This window comes from Pantherophis guttatus, chromosome 18 (genome assembly GCF_059756535.1).
Source record: "Pantherophis guttatus breed Tessera chromosome 18, ASM5975653v1, whole genome shotgun sequence".
Classification (NCBI taxonomy): Eukaryota; Metazoa; Chordata; class Lepidosauria; order Squamata; family Colubridae; genus Pantherophis; species Pantherophis guttatus.
The window spans coordinates 3109544-3136793 of record NC_142080.1 but is presented as its reverse complement, the minus strand read 5'-3'; the positions used below and the strand labels follow the sequence as shown (position 1 = coordinate 3136793).

At 48.0% G+C, this 27250-nt stretch overlaps 2 protein-coding genes across 15 annotated transcripts in view; both read right to left on the bottom strand.

The window, feature by feature from the left end:
* EFNA4 (ephrin A4) overlaps window positions 1-7052 on the bottom strand; it is a 55026-nt gene extending 47974 nt beyond the window's left edge. Inside the window, exon 1 of one of the 2 annotated variants that reach the window (XM_060685071.2) lies at window positions 6655-7052. In XM_060685071.2, the coding sequence (XP_060541054.2) occupies window positions 6655-6773 (119 nt within the window). In that variant the 5' untranslated portion in view covers window positions 6774-7052. The remainder of the gene's footprint in view (window positions 1-6654) is intronic. The other variant, XM_087881033.1, reaches the window with a different exon arrangement.
* Window positions 7053-7662: 610 nt separating this feature from the next.
* ADAM15 (ADAM metallopeptidase domain 15) overlaps window positions 7663-27250 on the bottom strand; it is a 32524-nt gene continuing 12936 nt past the window's right edge. For 2 of the 13 annotated variants that reach the window (XM_060685110.2, XM_087881321.1), the window contains 15 exons: window positions 26859-27007; window positions 25169-25343; window positions 23887-23979; window positions 22326-22521; window positions 20986-21094; window positions 20605-20758; window positions 20044-20115; window positions 18937-19048; window positions 17428-17569; window positions 15402-15446; window positions 14218-14323; window positions 12546-12626; window positions 11639-11707; window positions 10302-10405; window positions 7663-9783 (listed from right to left, as the gene is read on the bottom strand). In XM_060685110.2, coding sequence (XP_060541093.2) covers window positions 9723-9783; window positions 10302-10405; window positions 11639-11707; window positions 12546-12626; window positions 14218-14323; window positions 15402-15446; window positions 17428-17569; window positions 18937-19048; window positions 20044-20115; window positions 20605-20758; window positions 20986-21094; window positions 22326-22521; window positions 23887-23979; window positions 25169-25343; window positions 26859-27007 — 1668 coding nt within the window. In that variant the 3' untranslated portion in view covers window positions 7663-9722. The remainder of the gene's footprint in view (window positions 9784-10301; window positions 10406-11638; window positions 11708-12545; window positions 12627-14217; window positions 14324-15401; window positions 15447-17427; window positions 17570-18936; window positions 19049-20043; window positions 20116-20604; window positions 20759-20985; window positions 21095-22325; window positions 22522-23886; window positions 23980-25168; window positions 25344-26858; window positions 27008-27250) is intronic. The other 11 variants (XM_087881326.1, XM_087881323.1, XM_060685114.2 and 8 more) reach the window with 6 other exon arrangements.

Here is a 27250-nt window from a genome sequence, read left to right as displayed (position 1 = left end):
GAATGGCGCCGGTGAGTTAAATCCACCTCTTTCTCTCTTCTAAAAATCTTCCCCACATGAAAACCGGCGCTATCGTCACCCGATCTCAATGAGTCAACCAGCAACCAGCCCAAGCCGAGATTAAGCGCCAAAGACTCAAAAGGACGGATTTGGCAACCGCAAAAAGCGAAGTCCAAAACGCCAGGAAATAATTAAGATCGCTTTCCGACGGAGGAGGCGTACGTGAGAATCGATGTTTCGCCTCCGAGACACACTTTCGGCCTCTCCCCGTCCCGATGTTTAGGAATCCGTGCCCGTCATCAATCCCCAAAGATCAGATCCGGGGCCCGACGTTAAAAGAGACGTACGATCCGAAATAGGTTTGTGTTTTCAAAGCTCACAACATGTGCAATCTTGTTAAGGGCGGCTTAAGCTTCAAAAGCCGCTGTAAATATAAATGGAGAGAGTCTGTGGATTTGATCCTCTAGGGTAGTAATGGCTAACTTTTTGCCGTCGCGTGCCAAAAGTGGGGGGACCGTGGGGGTTTGCGTGTATCCGTGTCCACACCCATAATTCATTGCACCCCACAAATGCGCACATGACCCCCCCACTTTTGGCATGCGATGGCACAGTGGGCCCATTTTTCGCCCTCCCCAGGTTCCAGGGGCTTTCTAGGAGACTGGGGAGGACTAAAACTGTCTTCCCTATCTCCCCGAAGGCCCCCTGGAGGCTGGGAAACAAACGGCTTATCAGAAAAATATTATCAAACTTCGAGGATCAAGACACCTGGCAAGTCCCTTTCTTTCGACGATGTCGTAACCTCGAACCGACGCTGAATGGTCGTAAGTCGAGGGCTTTTTTTTTTTTTAAATCAGAACAGTATTATTGAATGCTCCTGATGTCATTTCGGTTTCCTCCATCTTAAAAGAGGAAATTTTGGGAGAGGTTGTGATGGGTAAGGCATTGGTGGGACGTTACTAAAAGTAAAACCATTTTTTTTTTACACCCTATTGGGGTTAATTTATTTGGGACAGACACGTCAGGTTTGCTGAGATTTAAAACTTTGGGCCTCACCTTTCTGTTTGGAGTCAGACTGGACAAAAAGCACCCCAAAATCCAGAACCCAAATGGACAGTGTCAAACCTTGATTTCCCCCCACCCCCCCCCCAAAAAAACTCCTTAAGATGCACTCCATAAATTTCCTTTGGCAACTTGACAAAGTTAAAAAGCGAGAAAAGTTTCTCGGTGGCAGAGCTGACTTTCCCAGGCTGCAAATTATGGTTTGCACCCTCCTCCTCCATTTTCTGACACACACATATACAACACCGTGGAAACCTAACTGCCAAATGTCATTTTTCATCCTCTTTCTGCAAATTTGGAAACCAGATCCCAATCGTCTCAAAGTCAAATTGCGCTCGATTAGCAAATAAACCGACTGAAAAAAAATAAATGGGTTGGGCAGGGAAAAAAAAAACTGTGTGCAAATTTAGGACCTTTTTCTCATGCATCCCCAAACAGTTTTGGGGTGTAAGAATATTTCTTAGGATACGGAATTTTAGGGGGACCCCCCCCAAAAAAGGATCAGAATGATAAATGGAGTTTTACAGGGTGGCATTGCCTGTCGCGGAGACGTACAAAGCGCAAACTTTTTCTGGAGATTTCTGTATTGCCCAAGCGATGGAGATTTGAAAAACCTTGGCAGGCTTTTTAAAAATAAAAAAAAAAAATCTGGGGAAAAACAATTGTAATTAAGTTTAGGATTGTGGCATTGTTGTAGAAATGGAAGGAAGGAATAAAATTGCTGTTTGGCCACAGACATTAAAACTGAAGAGAGAGTTTGACTGGTTATTGTTTTCTGGAGAGGAAAGCAACATTGTCCTCAAATTTATTTAATTTTTTTGCCTCCGTTAACAATGTATTCTGTTGTTCGGAAGCATGTTTCTATTTGAATGTTTGCATCCCATTGCCACTATTTTATTTTAAAGTTTCTCTTCTGTGGTTTGGAAACCACGTTTCTATTTTAACTCCGCATCCTCTTGCTGGCTTTTTAATGTTCCTATTGTATCCTTTTGAACTATGTTTCTGCTTTTAACGTTTGTATCCTCCTGCGTGCTTTTATTCTAACCTTAATAAAAAGTTAGAATAAACTACAATAAATAATAATATAGCCTTCATAATAATTTCATTACAATTTTTAAATAATTATAATGTTATTACAGCCGTAAGAAAAACCTTAATATTTTTATTTTAAGGTTGTGCATTCGATGGCACGCTGCTTTGAGCCTTTGAGCCACGAATCGATGCGCCTAAATTAAAAAAAAAAAAAGACAACATATTTGCACCCTGCTGCAAAATATCCATCCCTTTCCCCGCACCTAGAAATCTAGCCTCTCAGGGAGAAAGCCTCCGCTCTCATTTTTTCCTTGCAGGCTCAACATATATGGATATATGTTTTATATATATATATTGGGAGACTAAGGAGACTAAGATAGATCTATTTCGGACTTATAAGTCCTCATCAGTTAGCCACACCCTCATCCCATGTATCCTCCTTGTAAAGGTACAATATTTGTTTTTTTCTTTTTCGTAGGCTTTATGTGTATTTCTCTTTAGCCAGGTTCTTCCTACGTAAACCAAGATTTTTATGCAGCCCTAGTTCAGTGAAATCACAATCCACTCGTTTCTAGGCTTTTTTCACGCAGTCAGCAAGCACCCTGCTGCCCAACTGTATTATATACAGTTTCAAAACCCGAATCTTATCAAGGAAGTCGATTTTGCAAGGAAAAAGACGAGAGCGGAAGCCGTCTTTCCCTGAGAGGCTAGATTTCTCGATGCGGGGAAAGGACCGATATTGTGCAAGGGGAGGAAATTGTTTGCGGAGGTTTATTTGTATTTTTACCTGTCAACCCCTCCCTAGAGAGGTAGCGGGAGTGGCCGGCTAGCTCTTCCCACAGTCTTTCTGGTGTGGGTTTAACCAGGCCTCAAATTGGCTGCCAACTATCTTCTCCCACGCTGAGCACAGCAAAAACAAGCTGGAATGTGCAGCTCTCCCAGGAACACATCAACGCACAAACACATACCTTCCTTCCTTCCTCCAATCAACCACCAAGGTGGTTGCTTTCTGAAGTTTGTTTTTTTTTTTAAATTAAAATAAAGGAGGGGAATAAGAAAAAATTAAAAATTTGTATAGCCCCAGATCAAATTTCCCACCCAGAGTAATCAAATCATCCTCGACTGGACAACAATTTGTTTAGTGACCGAAGTGACAACTGCGCTGGGAAAAAAAAAGCGACTTACAACCCAACATCCCGTGATCAGACATTCAGTTGCTTTTGGCCACTCGTACTTACGACGGTTCCCACGTTTTGTGTGACCTTCTGAAAAAAAATCAGTCAGGGGAAGCCACTTAACAACCGTGGGACTGATTTTGCCACGGCGGCAATTCGTTTAACAACCGTGGCAAGAAAGGTCGTAGAGCGGGGCGAAATGCACTTAAGGAAGGTCTCGCTTAGCAACATAAATCTTGGACTCAAAATTGTGGTCATAAAGCGAGGACTACTTGGTAGGAAAACAGCTGGGCCTGCAGATGTTGGGTTTAGCCTCGGGTGAACCCAAAAATCTTTGATGATTTATATATAATATGAATCTCTCTCGCACTGTCTCTTTCTCTCCCCCCCCCGCCTCAATTTCAAAGGTTTTGCTGAGATTAGGGGGAAAAAATGTAGGTTTTTTCCCCCAAAAAACACGCCCCTCTTCAATTCCCTTTACAGATAATAAATGGCAGAGAAAGAATTGTGGAAAAAGAAAAACAAGAGATGTGGTGAATTTTCGTTTTTCTGCACTTTTGCTAAGTTTTAAACTTTTTCTTTGAAAGTAAACCTGGGTTTGTTCAGAGGCAAGACCCCGGATTATTATTATTTCTTTAAAAATCACTTAAGCCCAGGAGAAAAAAAAAAAGCTGGTTAAATGCAGCATCTGTAGCCAGCTTCAGGAAATTATCGTGGTTTGTTTGAAGAAATGCAACCCACTGGCTTCAAAAGGTATCCGGGAACACCCTTCTCCATGAAAAGGAGGGACGCTAAACGGAAATCATCGCCGGGAAAAACAAGATGGGGAAAAGAAAATGGGTATCCAAAGGAAGGAGAAATAAGAAGAAGAAAAGAAGAATGAAAGAAGAAGAAAAAAGAGAATAAAAGAACCAGCCAATTGGTTAGTAAGAAGAAACAAGAGACAACCATGGAAATAATCACCAGAAAAACAAGATGGAAAAAGAAACAGGTATCCAAAAGAAGGAGAAATAAGAAGAAGAAAAGAAGAATGAAGAAAAGAAGAACGAAAGAAGAAAAGAACAAAAGAAGAACAAAAGAAGAATAAAAGAACCAGCCAACTGGTTAGTAAGAAGAAACAGGAGACAACCACAGGAATAATCACCAGAAAAACAAGATGGAAAAAGAAACAGGTATCCAAAGGAAGGAGAAATAAGAAGAAGAAAAGAAAAGAAAAGAAGAATGAAGGAAGAAGAAAAAGAGAATAAAAGTACCAGCCAATTGGTTAGTAAGAAGAAACAAGAGACAACCATGGAAATAATCACCAGAAAAACAAGATGGAAAAAGAAACAGGTATCCAAAGGAAGGAGAAATAAGAAGAAGAAAAGAAGAATGAAGAAAAGAACGAAAGAAGAAGAAAAGAACAAAAGAAGAATAAAAGAAGAATAAAAGAACCAGCCAACTGGTTAGTAAGAAGAAACAGGAGACAACCACAGAAATAATCACCAGGAAAAACAAGATGGGGAAAAGAAACAGGTATCCACAGGAAGGCGAAATAAGAAGAAAAGAAAAAGAAAAGAAGAAGAAAAGAAGAATGAAAGAATAATAAAAGAAACAGCCAAATGGTTACTAAGAAGAAAAAGGAGGCAACCATCATTGTCGTAGGAGCTAGACTCAACTATTGGGGAAGAAAAATGCATATTTTGGAAAAGAGAAGTGAGGGGTGTGTGTGGTGCAAACAGCAACCTGCTTATCGGCCCCCTCCCCAAAATTATAAAGCTGTGTATCTCAGCCCACCCACCCCCTAAACCGGGCCTTGCCCAGCCCCATCGCTCTATTGGAACAAAAATGGCAGAGGTGGGGAGGTTTGCCCCCTTTTGGAGCAGCAGACGCAAGGGGGGGGAGGAGGAGGAGGGGGAAAAAATAAGTTAGCCCCTTCCCCACTAAAAGGGGAGATCAAAGGGAAAGGCGAGCTTCCAAATGGGAGGGAAGGGGAGGGGGAGCCGCGGGCACCTGGGCGGCCTTCAAACAAAGAAGATGCTGAGCGCGCAACATGGAAGCCGGGCACAGCCGAAGCCCCCCGGCCCACATCTCCTCCCCGCGACCCCCACCCTCGCGCGCCCCGCCCGCCGCTTTAACTCCTTCTTGCCCCGCCAGCAAAGTTTGGCAAACTTTCTTTTTTTTTAAAGGAGAGACGCGGGTGGGGGGGAAAAAGGGAGGGGGGTGTTTGGAAAGAGATGATGGGGGTGGGAGGGTTGAGTTGGGAAAGCCCCCCCCCCGTTTTTTGGGAAGGGGGAGGGGGAAAGAGAATTTTTGGGTTTTTTTTTTTCTTTCTTTCTTGCGCTTTCTTCCTGCCCTCGGACAAAGGGCGCCCGTCCTCCTGTGCGCGAGGGGTTTTTTGGAGAGGAGGGGGGGGTCTTAGCAATATGGGGAGGGGGCTGAGGAAGAGGCCTCTCTGGGGTGCAAGCCCCTGCAAAAGTCTGAGAGGGAAAACGGAGGGGGTGGTTGGTTCACACACACCCGGGAAGGAAAGGAAAGGAAGGAAGGAGGGATGGATGGATGGATTAGAGGGGGAGTGGAAGGAAGGATTAGGGGAGAGGGAAGGAAGGAAGGAAGGGAGGAAGGAAGGAAGGAAGGAATAGAGGGGGAGCGAAGGAAGGATTGGGGGAGAAGGAAGGAAGGAGGGAAAGAAGGAAGGATTAGAGAGGGAGAGGGAAGGAAGGAAGGATTGGAGGAGAAGGAAAGAAGGAAGGATTAGAGGGGGGAGCAAAAGAAGGATTGGGGCAAGAGGGAAGGAAGGAAGGAAAGAAGGAAGGATTGGGGGAGAGGGGAGGAAGGAAAGAAGGAAGGAAGGAAGGAAGGAAGGAAGGATTAGAGGGGAAGCAAAGGAAGGATTTGGGGAAGAGGGAAGGAAGGAAGGAAAGAAGGAAGGATTGGGGGAGAGGGAAGGAAAGAAGGAAAGAAGGAAGGAAAGAAGGAAGGATTAGAGTGGGGAGCAAAGGAAGGATTTGGGGAAGAGGGAAGGAAGGAAGGAAAGAAGGAAGGATTGGGGGAGAGGGGAGGAAGGAAAGAAGGAAGGAAGGAAGGAAAGAAGGAAGGATTGGGGGAGAGGGAAGAAAGGACAGAAGGAAGGATTGGGGGAGAGGGGAGGAAGGAAGGATTGGGGCAAGAGGGAAGGAAGGAAAGAAGGAAGGACTGGGATAGAGGGAAGGAAGGAAAGAAGGAAGGAAGGAAGGAAAGAAGGAAGGATTAGAGGGGGGAGCGAAGGAAGGATTGGGGGGGAGAGGAAAGAAAGGAAGGAAGGAAGGAAGTACGTTGACCACTCCAGAGCCCTGGGAGTGGAGGATGGGCGAAGGAACCCTGGCGCTCCCCCCTCCCCATTTCTCTCCCCCCCCTTCCTTTTCCCTACCTGGGGTTGCTGGCGTTCCAGTAGACGCTGTGGCGGAGGCCTCTCACCTGCCGGGCCAGGAGGGCGCCCCCCAAGAGGAAGAGCCCCCAACAAGGCAGCAGCGCCTCAATGGGGCGCATCGCTCCGTCGGGAGGGCAAAGTGGGGGGGGGGGGTGCAGCGTTGGCGGCGGCCGGAGGAGTCGCGGCGGGAGGGGAGGGGAAACCAAAAAAAAAAAAAAAAAGCCCCGCCCCGCCCCGTCTCCTCCCCCACCTCGCTCCCAACTTTTCCCACCAATCAGGAGCCGCGCTGGAGCCCCAAAAAGAAAAACAAAAGTTTTGAGCCAAACTTCGAAGCGAGGATGGAGGCGGGCGGGGGGGGGGATTCACCCTTCGGGGGGGCGCCGCCTCCATTCATTCCGAGGGGAGGGGAGGGGGAAGGGGAGAGGGGAGGGGCCAGTGGGAGGAGGAGGGCGTGGCCAACATTCCCTCCTGCTTCTGCTCCTTCTTCAATCAATCAGAATAGAGAGGGGACCTTCGGAGGGCATCTAGTCCGACCCCCTGGCTCAAAAAGACAGAATATCAGAGTAGGGCCTTTGGAGGGCATCTAGTCCACCCCTGGTTCAAAAAGGCAGAATTTCAGAGCGGGATCCTTGGAGGGCATCTAGTCTGACCCCCTGGCTCAAAAAGGCAGAATATCAGAGCGGGACCTTCGGAGGGCATCTAGTCCAACCCACTGGCTCAAAAAGGCAGAATTTCAGAGCGGGACCTTCGGAGGTCATCTAGTCCAACCCCCTGGCTCAAAAAGGCAGACTATCAGAGCGGGACCTTCGGAGGGCATCTAGTCCGACCCCCCTGGCTCAAAAAGGCAGAATTTCAGAGCGGGACCTTTGGAGGGCATCTAGTCCGACCCCCTGGCTCAAAAAGGCAGAATTTCAGAGCGGGACCTTTGGAGGGCATCTAGTCCGACCCCCTGGCTCAAATGACGGGATAACAGTAGTCTTTACGACAAGGCAGACGACAAATAAAATGTAACAGATAAATAAATGTTTATTTATACAGTTTATCTACGTAGATAAAGTGCCACCTGCTTCGGAGCTGGGCCAGGTGTCACCTGCAAGGCGAGGAGTTGTCTAGCTGGATCCGCCAGAACCTCCAACTCCAAAGGCAGTCTATCTGGGTTGAAACGGAGGTGTCGTCAACGCCTTGCGATATTATCTGTTGTTGACAAAACGTTCGTTTGGAAGCTTACGACGGCACTGAAAAAGGTTGTAAAAGCAAGGCGGTTGTTAAACGAATCACAACCGATTTTAGCACTTTTTTTTTGGCCACACTTGTGGAGCAAATCCGTCGTTAAGTGAATCCGGCTCTCCCCCCCCCATTGGTTTTGCCAGCTGGGAAGGTTGCAGCGTGTGACCTCAAAATGCAACTGTTGCCCAGCGCCCGAATTTCGATCCCGTGATTGTCGGGGAATGCTGCAACGGTCGTAAGTGCGAGAATCGGCCACAAATAGCTTCTTTTCAGCGCCATTGTTAACTTCCGTCACTAAATGAACGGTCGCAAGTCAAGGACTACCTGGAAATTTCTGATTAGACCGTCCCAACATCCCGTTCACCATTTTCGCCCTCACGGTGCCTCAGTTCCCCTGTACAGGTAAGTCCTGGACCTACGACCATTCCACTTAGTGACTGTTCAAAGTTACAATGGCACTGAAAAAAATTGACACTTGGGACCGTTTTCCACACTTAACGACCGTCGCAGCCACGTGATCAAAATTCAGACGCTCGGCAACCTGACTCGTATTTATGACGGTTGCCATGGTGTCCCTACTGGGGTCATGCGATCCTCCTTTTTGCGACCTTGTGACCAGCCGAGTCAAGGATTTGCTGGATTTGCTGAACAACCGTGCGACTGACTTAACGACTGCAATGATTCACTTAACGACCACGGCAAGGAAGGTCATAAAACGGGGCAAAATTTCAGCTGCCAAAATTTCCTTCTGCCTTTTCTTTCACTTCATCTTTGGATCATGGCTGTTCTCCCGTTTTCCACCCATTTAATAAATCAAATTAAATTTAATTTAAAAGGTAAGGTTTGGGAGAGAAGAAGAAAGTGGACTGAGGCGCCATCTAGTGGACAAATGACGCAGAGATTGGGAAGGAGGGGAAGAGAATACAGGCAGTCCTCGACTTACGGCCACAACGGAGCCCCAAATTTATGTCGCTAAGCGAGACATTTGTCATGAGTGAGGTTTGCCCCCACGTTATGACTTTTCTCGCCCCGTTCATTTTACGTGAATCGCTTTCCGTTATTAAATCAGGTCGTTAAGCGAATCTGGCTTCCCTGTGGACTGGGCTTGTCAGAAGGTCACCAAAAGGGCCATCACAAGTCCGTCATAAGTATGAGTCAGTTGCCAAGAGTCTGAATTTGGATCACAGGGATGCTGCAAACGGTCATTAAGTGTGAAAAATGGCCGTTAAGTCGCTTTTTTCCGGGCCGCGGTCACTTCGAACGGTCACTAAACGAACAGTTATAAGTTGAGCACTGTCGGACAACTCCTTCTTGCTCCAAAAACCAGAGAATTCGCCCCAAAAATCAAGGGAGTCCGTCTTTTTTTTATTAATTAAAAAAAAAATGGCGTCCCATCCAATTGGGTGGATCGATTCCAGTGACGATGAATCCACTTCCGTTGGAGAATAGCTGTCCTCTTGCACACGCGCAGGTGTGTAATTCCCATTGCACATGTCCACATCTGCATCTCCAGGGGGCGCCACGGAGAGTTTGCCTTGCTAGTGCAAATATTTTTCCCAGAATTCCCCCGGAGAGGGATTTAAAGCAGGAGACGGTCAAAATGGCCTCCCTTTAGCCACGTTTAGGACTTCCGGCTGCTGGTCTCCAAATGTCTCCAGGGACCTCATATCCGTCCCGGACGAGCCCCCATCGCTGCCCCGAGCTTACGACGGATGGAGAAGTGGGGGGGCGTTCTGCAAAATCTACAGCCAAGCGAGCGACGGGGAAGATGGCGGACGGTCCTTCCCGCGAGAAGTGCCTTGTGCAAGGTTGATATGAGCTCTTGGTGCGAGCGAGCCAAGTTATATTTTGTGAGGGTGTCTCGAAGAGCCGGCCAGCGTGGGAGGGGGTGGAGGAGCTGGTCTGGAAGAAAAGCCGAGAAAGAAAAGAGAGGGAGTTTTCGATTTACGACCCCAATTTCTGTTGCTAAGCGAGACGTTTAGGAAGGGAATTGCGCTCCGTTGTACGACCTTCCTTGCCACGGTTGTTAAACGAATCCCTGCGACTGGGAAGCTAGTCGCACGGTCGTTAAACGAATCTGGCTTGCCAGAAGGTCGCCAAAGGGGGTGGGGGAAAATCACCTGACCCTGGGACAGTGCAACCGTCATAAATACGAGTCAGTGACCGAGTGTCTGAATTTTGATCACCGGAAGGCTGCAAACGGCGTTAAGTGTGAAAATCGGTCATAAGTCACCTTTCAGTGTCATTGTAACTTTGGTCACTAAACGAGCTGTGGTCACATGACTGCGTTTTTGGCAACTGACCCCATTTACGACGATCATATCACCGCAACGTTTTGCAGGAAAGCAATATTTACTTTGGTTTTTCTGCAAAAAAAAAAACCCGCCCCAAAACGCCTCTTTTCCAACCTTTAGACTCACCTGGATGGCAACATCTGGATCTCGGGGTCACAGCTGGGCATGGCATGGGGCGGATCCAGAGGCAGCGGCTTCTGGGGAGGGGGAGGCTTGGTGGGGCCCGGGGACTAGGAGGAAAAAGAGCCGAAATTGCATTGACAGAAGGCAGTCAATCAAAGCAGAGCCCACCCCTCAAATAGTTCCTCCAGGCAAATGAGTCTGGGGGAGAGAGTTTCTCAATCTTCGTGATTCAAAGACAGGTGGACTTCAACTCCCAGAATCCCCCAACCAGGTTTTGCTTCGTAAATTGGAGGCCATCTTAGAAGGGTGGGCAGACGGATAGGGTGCTGTGCCTTGCATGTAGAAGGACGTTGAATTCTGGGATTTGAAGTCCACCTATCTTAAAACGTGGCTGGGGAATTCTGGGAGTTGAAGTCCACCTATCTTAAAACATGCTGGCTGAAGAATTCTGGGAGTTGAAGTCCACCTATCTTAAAGCATGCTGGCTGGGGAATTCTGGGAATTGAAGTCCACCTATCTTAAAACGTGGCTAGGGAATTCTGGGAATTGAAGTCCACCTATCTTAAAACACGCTGGCTGAGGAATTCTGGGAGTTGAAGTCCATCTATCTTAAAGAAGGCTGGCTAGGGAATTCTGGGATTTGAAGTCCACCTATCTTAAAACGTGGCTGAGGAATTCTGGGAGTTGAAGTCAATCTATCTTAAAGAAGGCTGGCTGGGGAATTCTGGGAGTTGAAGTCCACCTATCTTAAAACATGTGGCTGGGGAATTCTGGGAGTTGAAGTCCATCTATCTTAAAGAAGGCTGGCTAGGGAATTCTGGGATTTGAAGTCCACCTATTTTAAAACGTGGCTGGGGAATTCTGGGAGTTGAAGTCCACCTATCTTAAAGAAGGCTGGCTAGGGAATTCTGGGAATTGAAGTCCACCTATCTTAAATCATGCTGGCTAGGGAATTCTGGGAGTTGAAGTCCACCTATCTTAAGCCATGCTGGCTGGGGAATTCTGGGAGTTGAAGTCCATCTATCTTAAAGAAGGCTGGCTAGGGAATTCTGGGAGTTGAAGTCCACCTATCTTAAAACAGGTGGCTGGGGAATTCTGGGAGTTGAAGTCCATCTATCTTAAAACAGGTGGCTGGGGAATTCTGGGAGTTGAAGTCCATCTATCTTAAAACACGCTGGCTGGGGAATTCTGGGAGTTGAAGTCCACCCATCTTAAAGCTGCCAAAATTGTGAAAGTCTATTCTGGTTGTTCTCCTCACGTTTCCATTTGCAAATGGAGTCCCTTTCCCCCCCGCCCTCAGGTGAGTTCACCTCCACACGGTGAAAGGCCGAAACCATTACCTGGATTTTGGGAATAGGGTCAGGAGGCAACGGGCGTATAGGAGGGCCGGGTCGTTCCCCAGCGGAATCCTGGGCAGAAAAAGTTCAGATAGCAAAGAACAACATGCAAAGTTGAAGAGGGGTTACTGTTTTCCAGAAAAGAGATAAGAAATGGTAATTTATTAAGAAGAAACATCAGCTATCTTAAGGGGGGAAAAAAAAAACGCAACGGATTTGTTGCTAGGCTTAACAGACATGATACAGGTAGTCCTCGACTTACGACCACAACGGAGCCCCTGTTGCTCCTGTTTCTGTTGCTAAGCGAGACATTTGTTCAGTCAGTGTTGCCCCCTTTTTGTGGCATTTCTCGCCAACGTTGCGGCGGTCGTTAAATGAGCAACACGGTTGTTAAGCGAATCTGGCTTCCCCGCCGACTTGGCTCGTCAGAAAGTCGCAAAAGGGAATCGCCCGAGACACTGCGACCATCATAAATACGAGCCCACTGCCAAGAATTTCGATCATGTGACCGCAGGGCTGTGCAAAACAGCCCTAAATCCCCTTTCCCCCCGCCCCCAGTGCCATCGTAACTTCGAACGGTCACTAAACGGAGCGTTGTAAACCGAGGACTACCTGTTTATTACATCTTCCTCAAAGTTTAGGGGACTTTCGGAAAGAGCGAAACGCATGCAGAGCGGATTCTCTCCTGGCGTGTGAGAATCCCACGTGGCGTCCGTTGTCTCCAATTCATTCGAATCCAGAGTAGGAATAGCGGGGTACCACGTGAAGTGGAGTTATTTTGTGTGTGTGGGGGGGGGTGTCTCTTGCGTCATCCTTTCATGCGTATTCATGCAAGGCACATGCCACAGCCTCCAGGAACATACAAAGGTTGCCCCCCTCCCTTCCACAATCCTTCTCCCGGCTCGGTTACCTGTGGTTCCTTCGGGACCGGGTCAGGCGGCAACGGCTTGGAGGGTGGCTCCGGCCGCGCGGCACCCAGCGCAGCGGGCTGCTGCAGCGAGAGACAGAAAAAGGAGGCGCCCGGAGAGACGGGAAGAAAAGAAAGAGAAAGAATGGAGAAGGAGGCTAAAAACGTGGGACTGGCGACATGCTGGAGGTTAAAGTCGGACGACGCCATGCGTGGTCGGGGCCGCCATGCACCATGCAACTGGCAAGAGATGATAAAGACAGACAGACAGGGGAGCGATCCAAATTTTAGGGGGACGTCGGGGCCTTGACTTGTGTCGCCCCGTTTCCTCTGCTTTCTCTCTTGTCGGCTACAGGTCGCTCGCGGCGAGCCGACGAAAGGACAAACGAAACGGTGTGCGGAAAAAGACCTTGTGTTGCGCGGCCTGTCGGCCACCGGCCCTTCCAGCAGCCAAATCAGAGGAGGAGGAATGGGAGTCAGGGCAACCTGGGAGCTCCGAGGGGGAAGAGGAAAATGGGGCTGGCAGAGAGAGAGAGACGGAGACGGAGCCTGGGCCGTCCGTCTGCCCTCAGATGGAGAAACAACAGCCGCCAGGTCTGGAGGTGTCTGATGAGGAGGAGGAGGAACAGCTGGGTCCGGTGCCTGATAGAAGGCAGAGGAGAGGAGAGCAGTGGAAATCTACGGGCCGGTCTTTGGGACGGAAGAGTGACGCTGCTAGCAAGGCCCCACCCTAGCTCTGGGGACAAAAGGCACGGAGCGGAGATGAATAAGTGTGGCAGACAACGATTCATCTTCCGGCCGGAAGGACTTGTTAGCCTGCGAGATAAACTTTTTGCCGGGGCTTCCGGCATTCCTAATAAAGGAATCTTTTGAGTTCACGTCAGAGGGTTTGTCGTGTTTGAGGAGCTGAGTCAGAACACCTCGAGTGAAAAAATTGCTGCGTAGGGAACAATTAGATAAGAGACGGCTGACCCCACAGCTGTCTAAGGGGTGGAGAAAGCAACTGTCTCTAGTTCCTCAGACTCAAAAAAGAGAAGCACTGTTTGCAGGCCAAAAATGGGCCCGTTTTGGCTAAAAAAACGGGCCGTGCGGAGCACTGCAAAGTACTTCTGGGAACCGAGTAGGGCCGAAACATGATGCGCGGAGGGCCCAAAAGCTATTTTTTCCCCCTTGTTTTTCTCCTGTAAATTTAGGGGCGTCTTATAGTCCGAAAAATACCGGTAGGCTCCCACACTTTTGTTCTGCATCTTTAGAAATTCAAATCACCACATTCCAAAGCCTAGAAAAGAGATCAAATCTCTCCGTGTGGGCTGTCCTTCTTTCCAAGTCTCGTTTTTTTCCTTTTCTTTCGGGAGCCCCCTGCCCCCCCCCAAAAATTCCTCAATATTAAATCTGTGTGTGGGCCCCAAAATTACAATGGGGCAAGAGAAAGGAACTTTTTTTCCTCTCTCTCTCTCTCTCTCTTTTTTTTTTGCAACGATTGTTCTCGTTTTTCAAACACGGGTCCCGCAGCTTTTTAAAACCTCTTAAATTATAAAATCTTTCCTTGGAGGAACTTCTGTCCGGTTCTGCGGAGAGAAATATTGGCTTTTTGGGGGTGGGGGGGGATGAGCCGAAGGAAAAAAAATGGGGGGATGCTTTTTTTCGGTCCTTCCCCTCCCCCTCCCCCATTTACCTTAGACGTTGGCATGAGTTGAAGCTCAGTGCTTGATTTCCACTGTGGGGGCCGAGGACGGTTTGGCGGTGCTTTGCTGTAACTTCGGGGTTCCGGTTGGGTGATTCTAGAGAAATGGGAGTCGGAGGAGATAATTTTAATCCCGGTTTGGGGGCGAGCTCGGAGGAGACACTGCCCGCCGCCTGGAAAATCAAAAACACCCCAATGCAAGCAATCCATGCCACGCGGCCTCCTTCCGAGCCGTTTTCAAATCTGATTATGCCCGGAAGAGGTTCGGCTAAGCCAAAAGGTTCAAGATAGCGGTTTAAGCCATGATCGAGGAAGCCACAGCTGGCCAAACTTGGAGGGAATCAAACCCAGAGAGCAAAAAAAATCAAAAAAGGCACAACAGAAAAACAAACAAACAACTTTTTAAGAAAGCGGAGGGGTAGGTTTTGCAAAGTGCCAATCCGGGCAGGAAAAGAAGCGTTAAGAAACCAGAAAAACCACGGTTTGGGGGGGGGCCTTCACCACCAGCCCGGAGGCCGCAAGCCACGTTTCTGGTTGCCACGTTAAACGGCCTTCCCGTCCCCTTGATTATTTTTTTTTCCCTGCAAAAAGTTTGCAAGAAATTGAGCGCCGACCTCTAGGATGGCAAAATGCCAATGACACGGCACGATCTCGCGCCAGGAAGGATTCGCAGGTAGTCCTCGACTTACGATGGCTTTGGGCAACAGAATTTTACATCACCGAGCAAGCCGGAAGCCTTTTACAAGCTTTGTAAAAACCACGGTTCGTGAAGCAAATCGCTGCGGTCGTTAAACGGATCAGGGGGGTCATTAAGTGAATCCAGCTCTCCCCATCTCACCCCGTTGACCCCGCTCGTGGGGAAGGTCGCAACTGGAGACCACGGGATGCTACAAGTGTCACAAAAACATGCCGGCTGAATTTCGACCCCGTGACCGTAGGGAATGCCGCAAACGGTTATAAGTGCGAGGAATGGTCATAAGTCGCTTTTTTTTCCCCAGCACCTTTGAGCGGTCGTAAGTCGAGGACTACTTGCAGACCCTAACCCCCCCCCAAACAGCACTGTCACCGTTCCAGAGCCAAGAGACAACCAGCCCCTGCGACCGAGAAAGACCCCCAAAATTTTCACATGCAGAGCGAGGGGGCACGTGTACCCCAAAGCCCATAATCCCTCGCACCTTTCGGCTGGGTGAAGGAATTGCACCTGTGATTCGGGCTCAGTCCTAAAGAGGAAGGGTTGCAGAGTGAATTTACAAAACAGGGGTTGTTCCTTTTTTTTCTTTTTTCCCCCTAAACAGCTCGTCCCGGAGACTCCGCGGGAATTTAGTTTGTTTATAATTGGGGAGATCTAGTTTAAAGAAAAGGAGGACCAGGAGGGACGTGGTAGCATCTTTCAATATTTGAGGGGCTGCCCCCAAAGAAGAATGTGGGGGGGGGGTTTTCCACCTCTTCTCCAAAGCACCAGAAGGCAGGACGAGAAGCAACGGATGGAAACGAACCAAGGAGAGAAGCAACCGAGAAACTTCCTAACAGTGAGGACAATTAACCGGCGGAACGGATTGCCACTAGAAGTTGTGGGTTGCTCCATCACAGGAGGTTTTTAATTGTCTGAAATGGGTCTCCTGCGTGAGCAGGGGGTTGGACTAGAAGACCTCCAAGCTCCCTTCCAACTCTGTTATTTTGCTATACTTTTTTCCTTCCTTCCTTCCTTCCTTCCTTCCTTCCTTCCTTCCTTCCTTCCTTCCTTCCTTCCTTCCTTCCTTCCTTCCTTCCTTCCTCCCTCCCTCCCTCCCCATCCACCTATTTGTCTATCTAACCTTCCTCCCTCATTCCCTCCCTCCCTCCCTTCCTTTTTTCCTTCCTTCCTTCTGTCCCTCCCTTCCAATTCTGTTATTCTGCTATCCATCCTTCCTTCCTTCCTTCCTTCCTTCCTTCCTTCCTTCCTTCCTTCCTTCCTTCCTTCCTTCCTTTTCTTTCTTCTGTCCCTCCGTTCCAATTCTGTTATTCTGCTATACTTCCTTCCTTCCTTCCTCCCTCCCTCTCTCTCCCCATCCACCTATTTATCTATCTAACCTTCCTTCCTCCCTTCCCTTCCCTTCCTCCCTCCCTTCTCCATCACTTCCTTCCTTCCTTCTGTCCCTCCCTTCCAATTCTGTTATTCTGCTATCCTCCCTCTCTTCCTTCCTTCTTTCCTTCTTTCCTTCCTTCCTTCCTTCCTTCTGTCCCTCCTTTCCAATTCTGTTATTCTGCTATCCTTCCTTCCTTCCTTCCTTCCTTCCTTCCTTCCTTCCTTCCTTCCTTCCTTCCTTCCTTCCTTCCTTCCTTTTCTTTCTTCTGTCCCTCCCTTCCAATTCTGTTATTCTGCAATATTTCCTTCCTTCCTCCCTCCCTCCCTCTCCCCATCCACCTATTTATCTATCTAACCTTCCTTCCTTCCTCCCTCCCTCCCTCCCTCCCTCCCTCCTTTCCTTCCTTCCGTCCCTCCCTTCCAATTCTGTTATTCTACCATCCTTCCTCCCTCCCTCCCTTTTCCTTCCTTCCTTCCTTCCTTTCCTTCTGTCCCTCCCTTCCAATTCTGTTATTCTGCTATACTTCCTTCCTCCCTCCCTCCCTCCCTCTCTCCCCATCCACCTATTTATCTATCTAACCTTCCTTCCTCCCTCCCTCCCTCCCTCCTTTCCTTCCTTCCTTCTGTCCCTCCCTTCCAATTCTGTTATTCTACTATCCTTCCTTCCTCCCTTCTCCATCACTGGAAGCCTTTTAAAGAAGAGACCGGAGAGCCCTTTGTCTGAAATGGGGATCAGGGGTTGGACTAGAAGACCTCGGGAGGTCCCTTCCAACTCAGACCACGTTCTATGTTCTGCTGTGTGTCATAACTGTTGATTGTATATATTTTCCCCCTGCTTTAATGTTTTATGCTCCGGAAGCCGCCCCGAATCATCGGATACAGTAACAGAGAGTTAGAAAGGAATCTTGGAGGTCATCTAGTCCAACCCCCTACTCACGTAGGAGACCTGTACTAGGGATTCGAACTGCCGACTTTCCTGACCGTCGACAAGCTCAGTGTCTTCGGAGCCACCTAGTCAGCTGACGGACGGCCAGTAAATTTCCTAAATAAATAAAATTAGCCAGGTCTGGTCGGGAAAGATTAAAACTCCTCGGAGCGGGGCCGGCGAGGAAGAGGAGGAAGAAGAGGAGGCTTACCTGTACTGGCAGCTGGTGCCCTTGCCGAATTGGCAGAGGCGCTTGTGGAGGCCCAGGCGCCTGGCACAACACAGACCCACAACCAGCAACGCCGCCAGGAGTAGCGCGATCACCACCAGCGCCGTCGAGGTCGCCCGGTTCGCTGCAAAAGGACAAAGCCAACGAGTGTTAACCTCCCCCTTTTTTTCGCCAAGGCGGAACGGTGCATGGCGAACAGCGGGGGGGGGAGGAGGGCAAGCCGGGCATCGCGCTAACACAAAGGCGGCCTTGTTTGGTATCCCGTAACAACCTCGTTTTTCACAACACCCGGGGCCTGTGCCTCGCTTGGGGGGTGGGAGGGGAAATGGCCTGTCTTAAAATAAATGCAGGGGAGTTATAGAAAAGAGATGGCACCCGAGCTGGGGAGAGGGAAGGCGTTGGGCCAGGAGGATGGCCAAGGGCGCGCGCACGGGTGTCTTGTGGGGCGTTCGCCGATCGCCGTTAGTTTGGATCTAGCGTTGCTTTTTGGGGGTGGCGGGGGTAGGGAGGCGAAATTCAGCCCTGGATTATTGCCATGTATGCAAATCAGAATCTATCTATCCATCCATCCATCTTATCTCTCTCTCCCTATCTATCCATCCATCTGTCTGTCTATCTAGCTATCTCTCTATCATCTATCAGTCTGTCTGTCCAGCTACCCATATTCATCCATCCATCCACCCACCCATCCATCCCACTGTAGGTCCGTCCCTTCCTCCAATCTATCTGTCCATCCATGCAAGCATCCATCCATCTATCTATCTATCTATCTATCTATCTATCTATCTATCTATCTATCTATCTATCTCTTTCTATCTATCTATCTATCTCTCTATCTCTCTCTCTATCTATCTATCTATCTGTATATCTCTATTATCCATCCATCCATCCAACCAACTATTTATCTCTATATCTCTATAATCCATCTAATATTCATCCATCCATCCAGCAATCATCTATCTATCCCTATCATCTATATCTCTCTCTACATCTCTCTATCATCTATCTATCTATCTATCTATCTATCTATCTATCTATCTATCTATCTATCTATCTATCTCTATTATCCATCTAATATCCATCCATCTATCCCTATATCTCTATAATCCATCTAATATTCATCCGTCCATCTATCATTTATCATCTATCTATATCTATCTATCTATCTATCTATCTATCTATCTATCTATCTATCTATCTATCTATCTATCTATCCATCTATCTGTATATCTCTATTATCCATCCATCCATTTGTATATCTCTATTATCCATCTAATATTCATCCATCCATCATCTATCCATCCATCATCTATTTATCTATCTATCTATCTATCTATCTATCTATCTATCTATCTATCTATCTATCTATCTATCTATCTATCTATCTATCTCCTCCTCTTCCCTCCCCATCCCGTCTTTAATAAGTTTAATAAGTTTATTTGTGCATTGATGTATTTGCAAACGCACCGCGCCCACTCGCACACGACTTACCTTCCCCCGGGGCGGGGGGCCCGCTATCCACACTGCCCCCAAGGCCACCCGCCTGGCAGCGAGGGGGCGCCCACCCGGGCTCGCAATGGCAGTGCCCTTTGCTGTTACAGAGCTGCAGGTGGAAAAGAAAAAAAAATCTTAAGAGAGTCCAGCCAGGATAAGGAGGGGCAAGACCTCGCGCGGGGGGAACCCGATCTGTCGTGGCTGTGGGATCTCTGAGTGGTCTCCTATCTGTGTGACTAGGATAGGGTTTTCTGGGATTTATTTACCCCCCTAGGCTGCTAGGGGCTGCGGAAGAAGAAGGGAGGGGGAAGTGTGGGAGGAGACCTTAAGAAATGGGATGAAGAGAGGCTGCCTAAGGAACAGTGAGATACAGAATAACAGAGTTGGAAGGGCCCCTGGAGGTCATCTAGTCCAACCCCCACACGCCCACGCCATGAGCCCTCAACTGCATAACGGGGGGGGGGGGAGAAAGAGGATCAGGAGGGACCCTCCCTAATTTCTCAAGCTGTAAACTCACCACTGTGGTTTTTTTAAAAAAATATTTGTTTTATCTGACTTTATTCTTATTTTTATAAATAACTCAAAGCACAGCTAATATTCCTTCTGCATCTCTTCTTTCCTCTCCAACAACAACCCTGTGAGGTGAGGTGGGTTGGGCTGTGTGAGAGAGAGAGAGGACGCCCAGCCGGCTTTCACACCTAAAGCTAGAACTCACTAGTTTTCTAGTTTAGGTCTCCTTTCTTTTTTCCCCCCTTTTCAAGCTTCTAGTCCTCAGTTTTCAGCCATCCCGCTCCTTTGTAAATTGCTCTTCCCTCAATGGATTATTGATTTAGATAAGTGTTTGGGTGGATATCTTGCAAGGCAGATCTCCCATACTCCCCCCACTCCCGCCTTCTCCCTTTCTCACAAGTTTCTAGTCCTCAATACTTTTTGCTGAGGACTAGAAATTTCTTTGCACAAAAGTGGTGTGGGGGGGGGGGAAAAAGAGAAAATTAGCCGGTGTTTTAGCCTACATTTCTTTAGGGTCTTGTGATGTTGGAAAAACAGTTTTTAAGAAAGAGAGAGGTGGGGGAAAATATATATATATATATATATTACACTTACCCCGCGTCCGTTGCACTGGCATACGGGTAATTTTAATGAGGAAACTTCCTGGCATCGCTGGTTGATACAAACCTAGGAACAAAAAAAAAAAATGTGGGTCATCTTCAACTTACGACCGTTCGTTTAATGACCGTTTGAAGTTACGACGATGCTGAAAAAGTGACCTATGGCTAGTCCTCACACTTACGACCGTGGAAGGATCCCCTCCCCAGTCAAGGGATTAAAATTTATAATTTTGGCAAGCGGCACGAATTTATAAAGGATGTTAGCATCCCACAAAAATCACCATCGAGGGTGAATTCAACAGGGGACGCTGGATTCGTTTAACAACGGTGCGATTCGCTGAACGAATCAAAAAGAAGGTCCTAAAATCGGTGGTGGTGGGGGGAAACTCGACTTAACCGCTGTTTCATTTAAGAGACCGATGTTCCAATGGGGGGGTCGTAATTCGAGGACTTCGCGAGCGGCCTTTCGTTAAGGCAAGGAAGCAATTCCCTCTGACCGCCACCCCCAAAATCCCCAAAATCTCAACCGCAAAAGTCCAATCTGAGACTCACTCACTTTGTTAGGACCACAATTTGTCCCCGATAACGCCCAGGCCTCGTCCACGACGTCGGCTGCGACGACAAATTTCAGAGCATCCCGCAGGCAGTTCGAAGTCTTAACTGTTCCGTTCCGTTTTTTCTCGCACTGCAGCTGACCGCACCGGACGTCGCTGTGGGGAAAGAGACGGGAGTCATTTCTGCTTGCGTCCCTTCGTGTTTCTAGTCCTCAGTTTTTTTTAATTTTATTTTTAAAAGAAGGCCAGGCCGGGCCTCCGGGCCCCACCCACTTCAAAATCTGCGTTCCCGCCAACATTCATCTTACTTTTAGAGTTTTAATCGCTCTCGCAGCGGTGACTTGTAATGCCGTCCTATTTAGCCGGTGGGTGCCTGCATTTACCTCTTAGCACAGGAACTGTAGGATCCGTCGGGATTCTGCCCACAGTTTCCCCGGGCATCTCCCCTCTGATTCAGAGACGCCACGCAGCTTTCCGACGTGGGAACCGCATCTGGGAAAAAAATTAAAAATTTTTTTTTTAAAAAAAGGGAATTACTGCCAATAACTGCGATCCAGCTACAGGGCTCACCTAAGATAGGATAAAGTGTCATCAATCAATTAATTAGGGTAAATAAAAAGCAGTCAGTTAGTTTTGCTCCAGTGGTTAAGAAAGTGGGAGATGGCGAGTTCTAGTTCCAACTTAAGACGTGAAAGCTGGTTGGGTGGCTTTGGGCCAATCAGCACGAGAGTGGGAGTTCTAGTTCCAAATTAGGCGTGAAAGTTGATTGGGTGGCTTTGGGCCAATCAGCACGAGAGTGGGAGTTCTAGTTCCAAATTAGGCGTGAAAGCTGATTGGGTGGCTTTGGGCCAATCACCACGAGAGTGGGAGTTCTAGTTCCAAATTAGGTGTGAAAGCTGATTGGGTGACTTTGGGCCAATCACCACGAGAGTGGGAGTTCTAGTTCCAAATTAGGCGTGAAAGCTGATTGGGTGACTTTGGGCCAATCACCACGAGAGTGGGAGTTCCAAATTAGGCGTGAAAGTTGATTGGGTGGCTTTCGGCCAATCACTGGGAGATGGTAAGTTCTAGTCCTGCCTTAGGCATGAAGACTGATTGGATGACTTTGGGCCAATCACCACGAGAGTGGGAGTTCTAGTTCCAAATCAGGCGTGAAAGTTGATTGGGTGGCTTTCAGACAATCACTGGGAGATGGTAAGTTCTAGTCCTGCCTTAGGCATGAAGACTGATTGGGTGACTTTCGGCCAATCACCAGGTGGCAGTGAGTTCTAGTCCCAATCACTGGGAGATAAGTGAATTCTACTCCCGACTTAGGCGTAAAAGCCGGCTGGATGACTCTGGGCCAATCACCAGGAGACTGGGAGTTCTAGTCCTGACTTAAGCATGAAAGCTGATTGAGTGAGTTTATCACCAGGAGATGGTGAGTTCTAGTCCTGCCTTTGGCATGAAAACCAGCTGGATGACTCTGGGCCAATCACCAGGAGACAGGGAGTTCTAGCAGCCTAATCAAACATGAACCTATTTAATTGCCACAGGCAGTCCGCTTCGACCTCAACCGCGTGACCCACTTAACAACGGCACAAGTTGCTTCGCCACCGTGACGGAAAAGGTCGCAAAAAAGTCGGCCGCGACTCACTCGACTAACGCAACGGAAATACCGCTTCCAGTTGTAGCCGTACATTGAGGACTGCATCTAATGCAGGGGGATGGAATCTCAGCTTACCGGGACCCCAATGGGCTTGGCACTGGCTTAAGTATGTGGGGCAGATGCCCCCGTAGCACACAGCCTTGCCGCCTTCGCATAAGCTGCCATCTTGCTTGTAGACGTTCGAAGGGCAGCGTGGGGAAGTCCCGTCGCAGAATTCGGGGAGGTCGCATTCGTTCTGGACTGGACGGCACGTGTGTCCAGCACTGCGTAGCTACACAAGGGGGAACAGAAGGGGGGGGTGGAGAAATTACCAACACAGGCAATCCTTGATTTACAACAGTTCGTTTAGTGACCGTCCGAACTTGCAACAGCACTGGAAAAAAAAGCACTAGTTTTTCACGCTTACGACCGTTGAAAACCTCCCTACGATCGGACGATCAGCAACTGGCATGTACTTATGACGGTTGCAGCCTAGTCCCAGGGTGACGCGATTCCCTTTTGCGAACTTCTGACAAGCCGGAGTTCCACGAGGGAAGCCGGATTCGTTTCGCAAATCGTGCAACTGACTTAACAACGGCAGTGTTACTGCCAATGGTGGCCGGGAAGGTCGCAAAATGGGGCAAAGCTCTCTTAATGCCTATCTCGCTGAGCAACAGAAATTCGGGCCTCCATTGTGCTCCTAAGCTGAGGACTACCTGGAGAAGCAATTTCGTTTCTAGTTGGAAACCGTTTCTGGACTTCATGCTTGAGGTGAGAAAAAAAAAAACCTCCAAAACTTTAATTTGCGGTTTGCTGATTAGATAAGTTTCTTGTTGTAGAAACGGCTAGTATATATTATTTTGCAAAAGTTAAAAAAAAATCAAAGCTGTGCGTTAATTACCTTATTCTACTGTGCTAAAAAAGTCAGAACTCAACGTTTTCTTTTTCCTCTTCCCTTTTTCCTCCTTTCCTCCTCCCCCTATTTTCCCCTTTCTTTGAATGTTATACTTTGATAAACTATTAAAAAGTTTGGCCGCTCTATTTACTGCAGCTAGAATTGTATTTGCACAACACTGGAAGAGCGGAGAGCTTCCTATTGAAGAGGTGGAGATAAGGAAAATATTAGGATGTGCAGAAATGAATAGATTAACGTTGGCAATTGAAGAGAAAGAGCAAACTGAATATTATCTGATATGGGATGGGAAGTATTTTATCAATGGTTGCAGAATAAAAACGGAGTTTGGAAATGAAAGAGACCAAAAATAAGCAGAAAATATATTAAGAAAGAGTTATAAATAAGATGAAAATTGTTAGTATATGGATGAAGAGAGTAACGATATTTGATGTTAATACAGTATTATTATTGAAAGATGCTAAGAAGAAACTGGGGAGTTTTACAATATTTAAATGCGTAACGTACTGAACTTATTATAAAATTAATGTGAGTGTGGAAGGTAAATGATAAATGAGGAAGGATGTAGCACAGAGTTACAGAGCTTCAATTGAGGATCGAAAACGGGAACAGAATCTGGGATTCTTCGGGGCAGCGGGATTGGGGCACGAACAGAATTCCTGGGGGAATCCTGGTTTGCATCAAAAAGGGGCTCAGGATGAAAGGAAAGGGTTTCCCCTGCATTTTGGGGAGGGGGCACCTTACCTTGCATTGGTGACAGCAAGATTGTCCGGTGGCACACTGGGCTCCTGGAATTAATTGGCAGGTGGTTGCATTGCAACACGGATCCGTACACTCCTGGAGAAGGAAGGAAGGGAGAAAATGGAACGGGGAAATAATAATAATAATAATCCTTTTTTAACGACCCCCATAATCCCTTGCAGTGGTGGCAACTGAACGGAACTGAGTGTTTTACTGGCCGGATGCCCTGCCTGTTGCCAGTGCGGAGTTGTTGTTTTTTTTCCCCCGGCAGATATAGCTGGAAAGAGCCGAGGTGGCGCAGTGGTTAGAGTGCAGTAGTGCAGCTACTTCAGCTGACTGCTAGTTCAGCAGATCAGCGGATCAAATCTCGCCGGCTCAAGGTTGACTCAGCCTTCCGTCCTTCCGAGGTGGGTAAAATGAGGACCCAGATTGTTGGGGGGGCAAGATGCTATTTAGTATACTGTCGATTGTTGGAAGCCGCCCAGAGTCCTCGGAGAGTGGGCGGCATAGAAATATGATTAATAAAATAAAATTAATTAATTAATTCTCATTGTGTCCAGAGAGAGAAACAGGGATGGGATTCAGCCGATTTAGATCGGTTCTGGCGAACTGGTAGCTCCGACGATCAGCTGAGAGCGAACCGGTTCGCTCCGAACAATCAGGTGGGCCTGTCCAGTGGTGGGATTCAAATAATTTAACAACCGGTTCTCTGCCCTCATGATTTCTTCTAACAATTCAGTTCACCAAACGGCTCAGAAAGTTAACAACCGGTTCTCCCGAAGTGGTGCGAACTGGCTGAATCCCACCTGCCTCTGCGCTCGACTGATCTATATTTCCTCTGTTTGAAGCCTAGCTGATCGGCATGGCAGAGCGGATAACCATACCCTCAGTTGTTTTACTCACCGGGGCTGTAGTACAAGGTAAGTTTTAGAGCTGTTTTCAAACACACAGCGTGGGCGGGGAGCACATATGTGACTCGCATGCGCGAGTGAAGCAAACCGGTTAAATCCCACCACTGGAGAGAAATATCTGCATCTACCTAGGATCAAACTCGCAGCCTCCTGATTGTGAGGCGAGAGCTCCACCCCTAGGCCACTGCACCACAAAGGGGACATAACAGTAATCATCATTTGATCAAATCGACGGCTTCGATTAAAGAAAAGAATGCAATTCGTGTTTACTTGGAAACCGTTTCTGGACTTTGTGCTCGAGGTGGGGGAAAAAAACTGAAACTTTGTTAGGCCCGAAGCGAGAAAGAAAATTGTGGTCTTTCGGTATTTCGTACCAAAAAGAGGCCGCAATCGCACTGTTCTCCAGATTCTACCAGGCGGTTCCCGCAACGGGACTTCGCCAAGCGGGTTGCTTCGGGCTGGTCAAGGAGGCAGCCGACTTGGTTGCTCTGGAGGATTTCTTGAAAACGTCGTTGGCTGCAGGTGCTGAAACTCAATCCGGGCATAATCCTAGCGAAGGAAAGAAGAGAGTTTTTTTTTCAGGACAATCCTGACTTACAAGGTTGTGGGAAAGGAGGTGAGGGTGTCGATCTTAGCTTCGCTGTTCAGAATAACGGGCCAGCAGAGTCGGAAGGGACCTCGGAGGTCTTCTAGTCCAACCCCCTGCTAAGGCAGGAAACCCTATCCCATTTCAGACAAATGGCTCTTCAATCTCTTCTTGAAAACCTCCAGTTGTTGTGGCTCCGTTACCTGAGCCTGTGTCATCGGCAGGAGAGGACTCCGAGAGTGAAGGAGAGGAGTTGGCAAGGCCTCCCTCTCAAGGACCCTCTTCTCTGGCAATGCCTTCGGTGTCCGCCGAAGGGCAAGAGATAGGGCCGGGGCCAAGCACGTCCACGCAGCCACAGGTGGACAGTGATGAGGGTAATGAGTCTTGGCTGGATCCACGCCAGCGTCACAGAGATAAGCGCACGCAACAGAAGAAAAGGCGTGCCCGAGATTAGGCTGAGTCACTGGACCACACCCCACAGGCTATAAAAGGGAGCGTGGTGGCCAGTCAAACCTTGTGACGAGCAAAGCTGAAAGCTTCCATGCCATTCTGCATTGCCGGACTTTTGGCTATAGACTTTGCTGGATTATCTCTGGACTTGATTGACTCCGTAATTATTGAGCTGTTTCTTTTGATGTACCAGAAGCGGGGAGAAGTTATCTCTCCTCTTCGTAAGTAATAAACTCTTGGCAGGCAGCCACTAGGTTGCTGCCAAGTTCCGTTATCATAAGGAAAAGGATTTTGTCGGCTGGTTTGGTTTTTAACTCTTGGACGTCTGTTGGTGTGTTTGCGTGTGAGACGGGGACAGAACACCAGTGACGGAGCATTCACAACTTCTGGAGGGAAGTAGTTCCACTGGCTAATTGTTCTAACTGTTAAGAAATTTGTTCCAATATGTAAGGAGTTGCCCCAAAGAAGAGGGAGTCAATCTATTCTCAAAGCACCTAAAGGCAGGACAACAAGCAACAGATAGAAACCAACCACGGAGAGAAGCCACCTAGAACTAAGAAGAAATTTACGGTAGAGGGTTTAGGGGGTTGGACTAGAAGGCCTCTAAGATCCCTTCCAGTTCTGTTATTCTATTAACCTATTCTGCAAAGCATCTGAAGGCAGGACAGGAAACGATAAGATGGAAACTAATCAAGGAGAGAAACAACCAAGAGCTAAAGAGAGTACACACAATTAACCAGTGGAACTGCTTGCCACCAGAATCTGTGGGTGCTCCATCACTGGAGGCTTTTAAGAAGAGACTGGACAGCCACTTGTCTAAAAGTGAGCAGAGGGTTGGACTAGAAGATCTCCAAAGGTCCCTTCTGACTCTGTTATTATTCTGTTTTTTTCACTTCTAACGCTCCGGGAAGTTTCAAATCACTCCAGCGAAAAAAAACCCCAGCGAGAAAATCTCCAGCTGCCTGAAAACAAAAGAAGACAAAACGGAAGCGTACATCGGGAGCACGAAGACATTTGCGAAGACTCACCCTGTCGGCGCTTCCATGATGCACTTCCGGCTCTGGGGACGGATGGAAGTGTTGCAGCCGCAGCCGTCGCTGTCGTGGGCGAGACCGAGATTGTGGCCAAGTTGATGTGAAAGAGTGGAAGCCATGATTAAAGAGCTAACGGAATGGCCCTGGGGTGGAAAACAAACCAGGATTCGGGAAAAATGAATCGCGCACATCCAACCCTATAAAAACAACTAATTTCTAAAGGCCCCGGACTTATAACAATTCGTTTAACAACCATTTGAAGTTAACAGCAGCACTAATAAGTGACTTACGACCGTTCCTCGCCCTTACGACCATCGTGGCATTCTCACGGCCACGGGGGTCATAATTCAGAAGCCGTTTAATGTAAGTTTAATGACATTTCATGT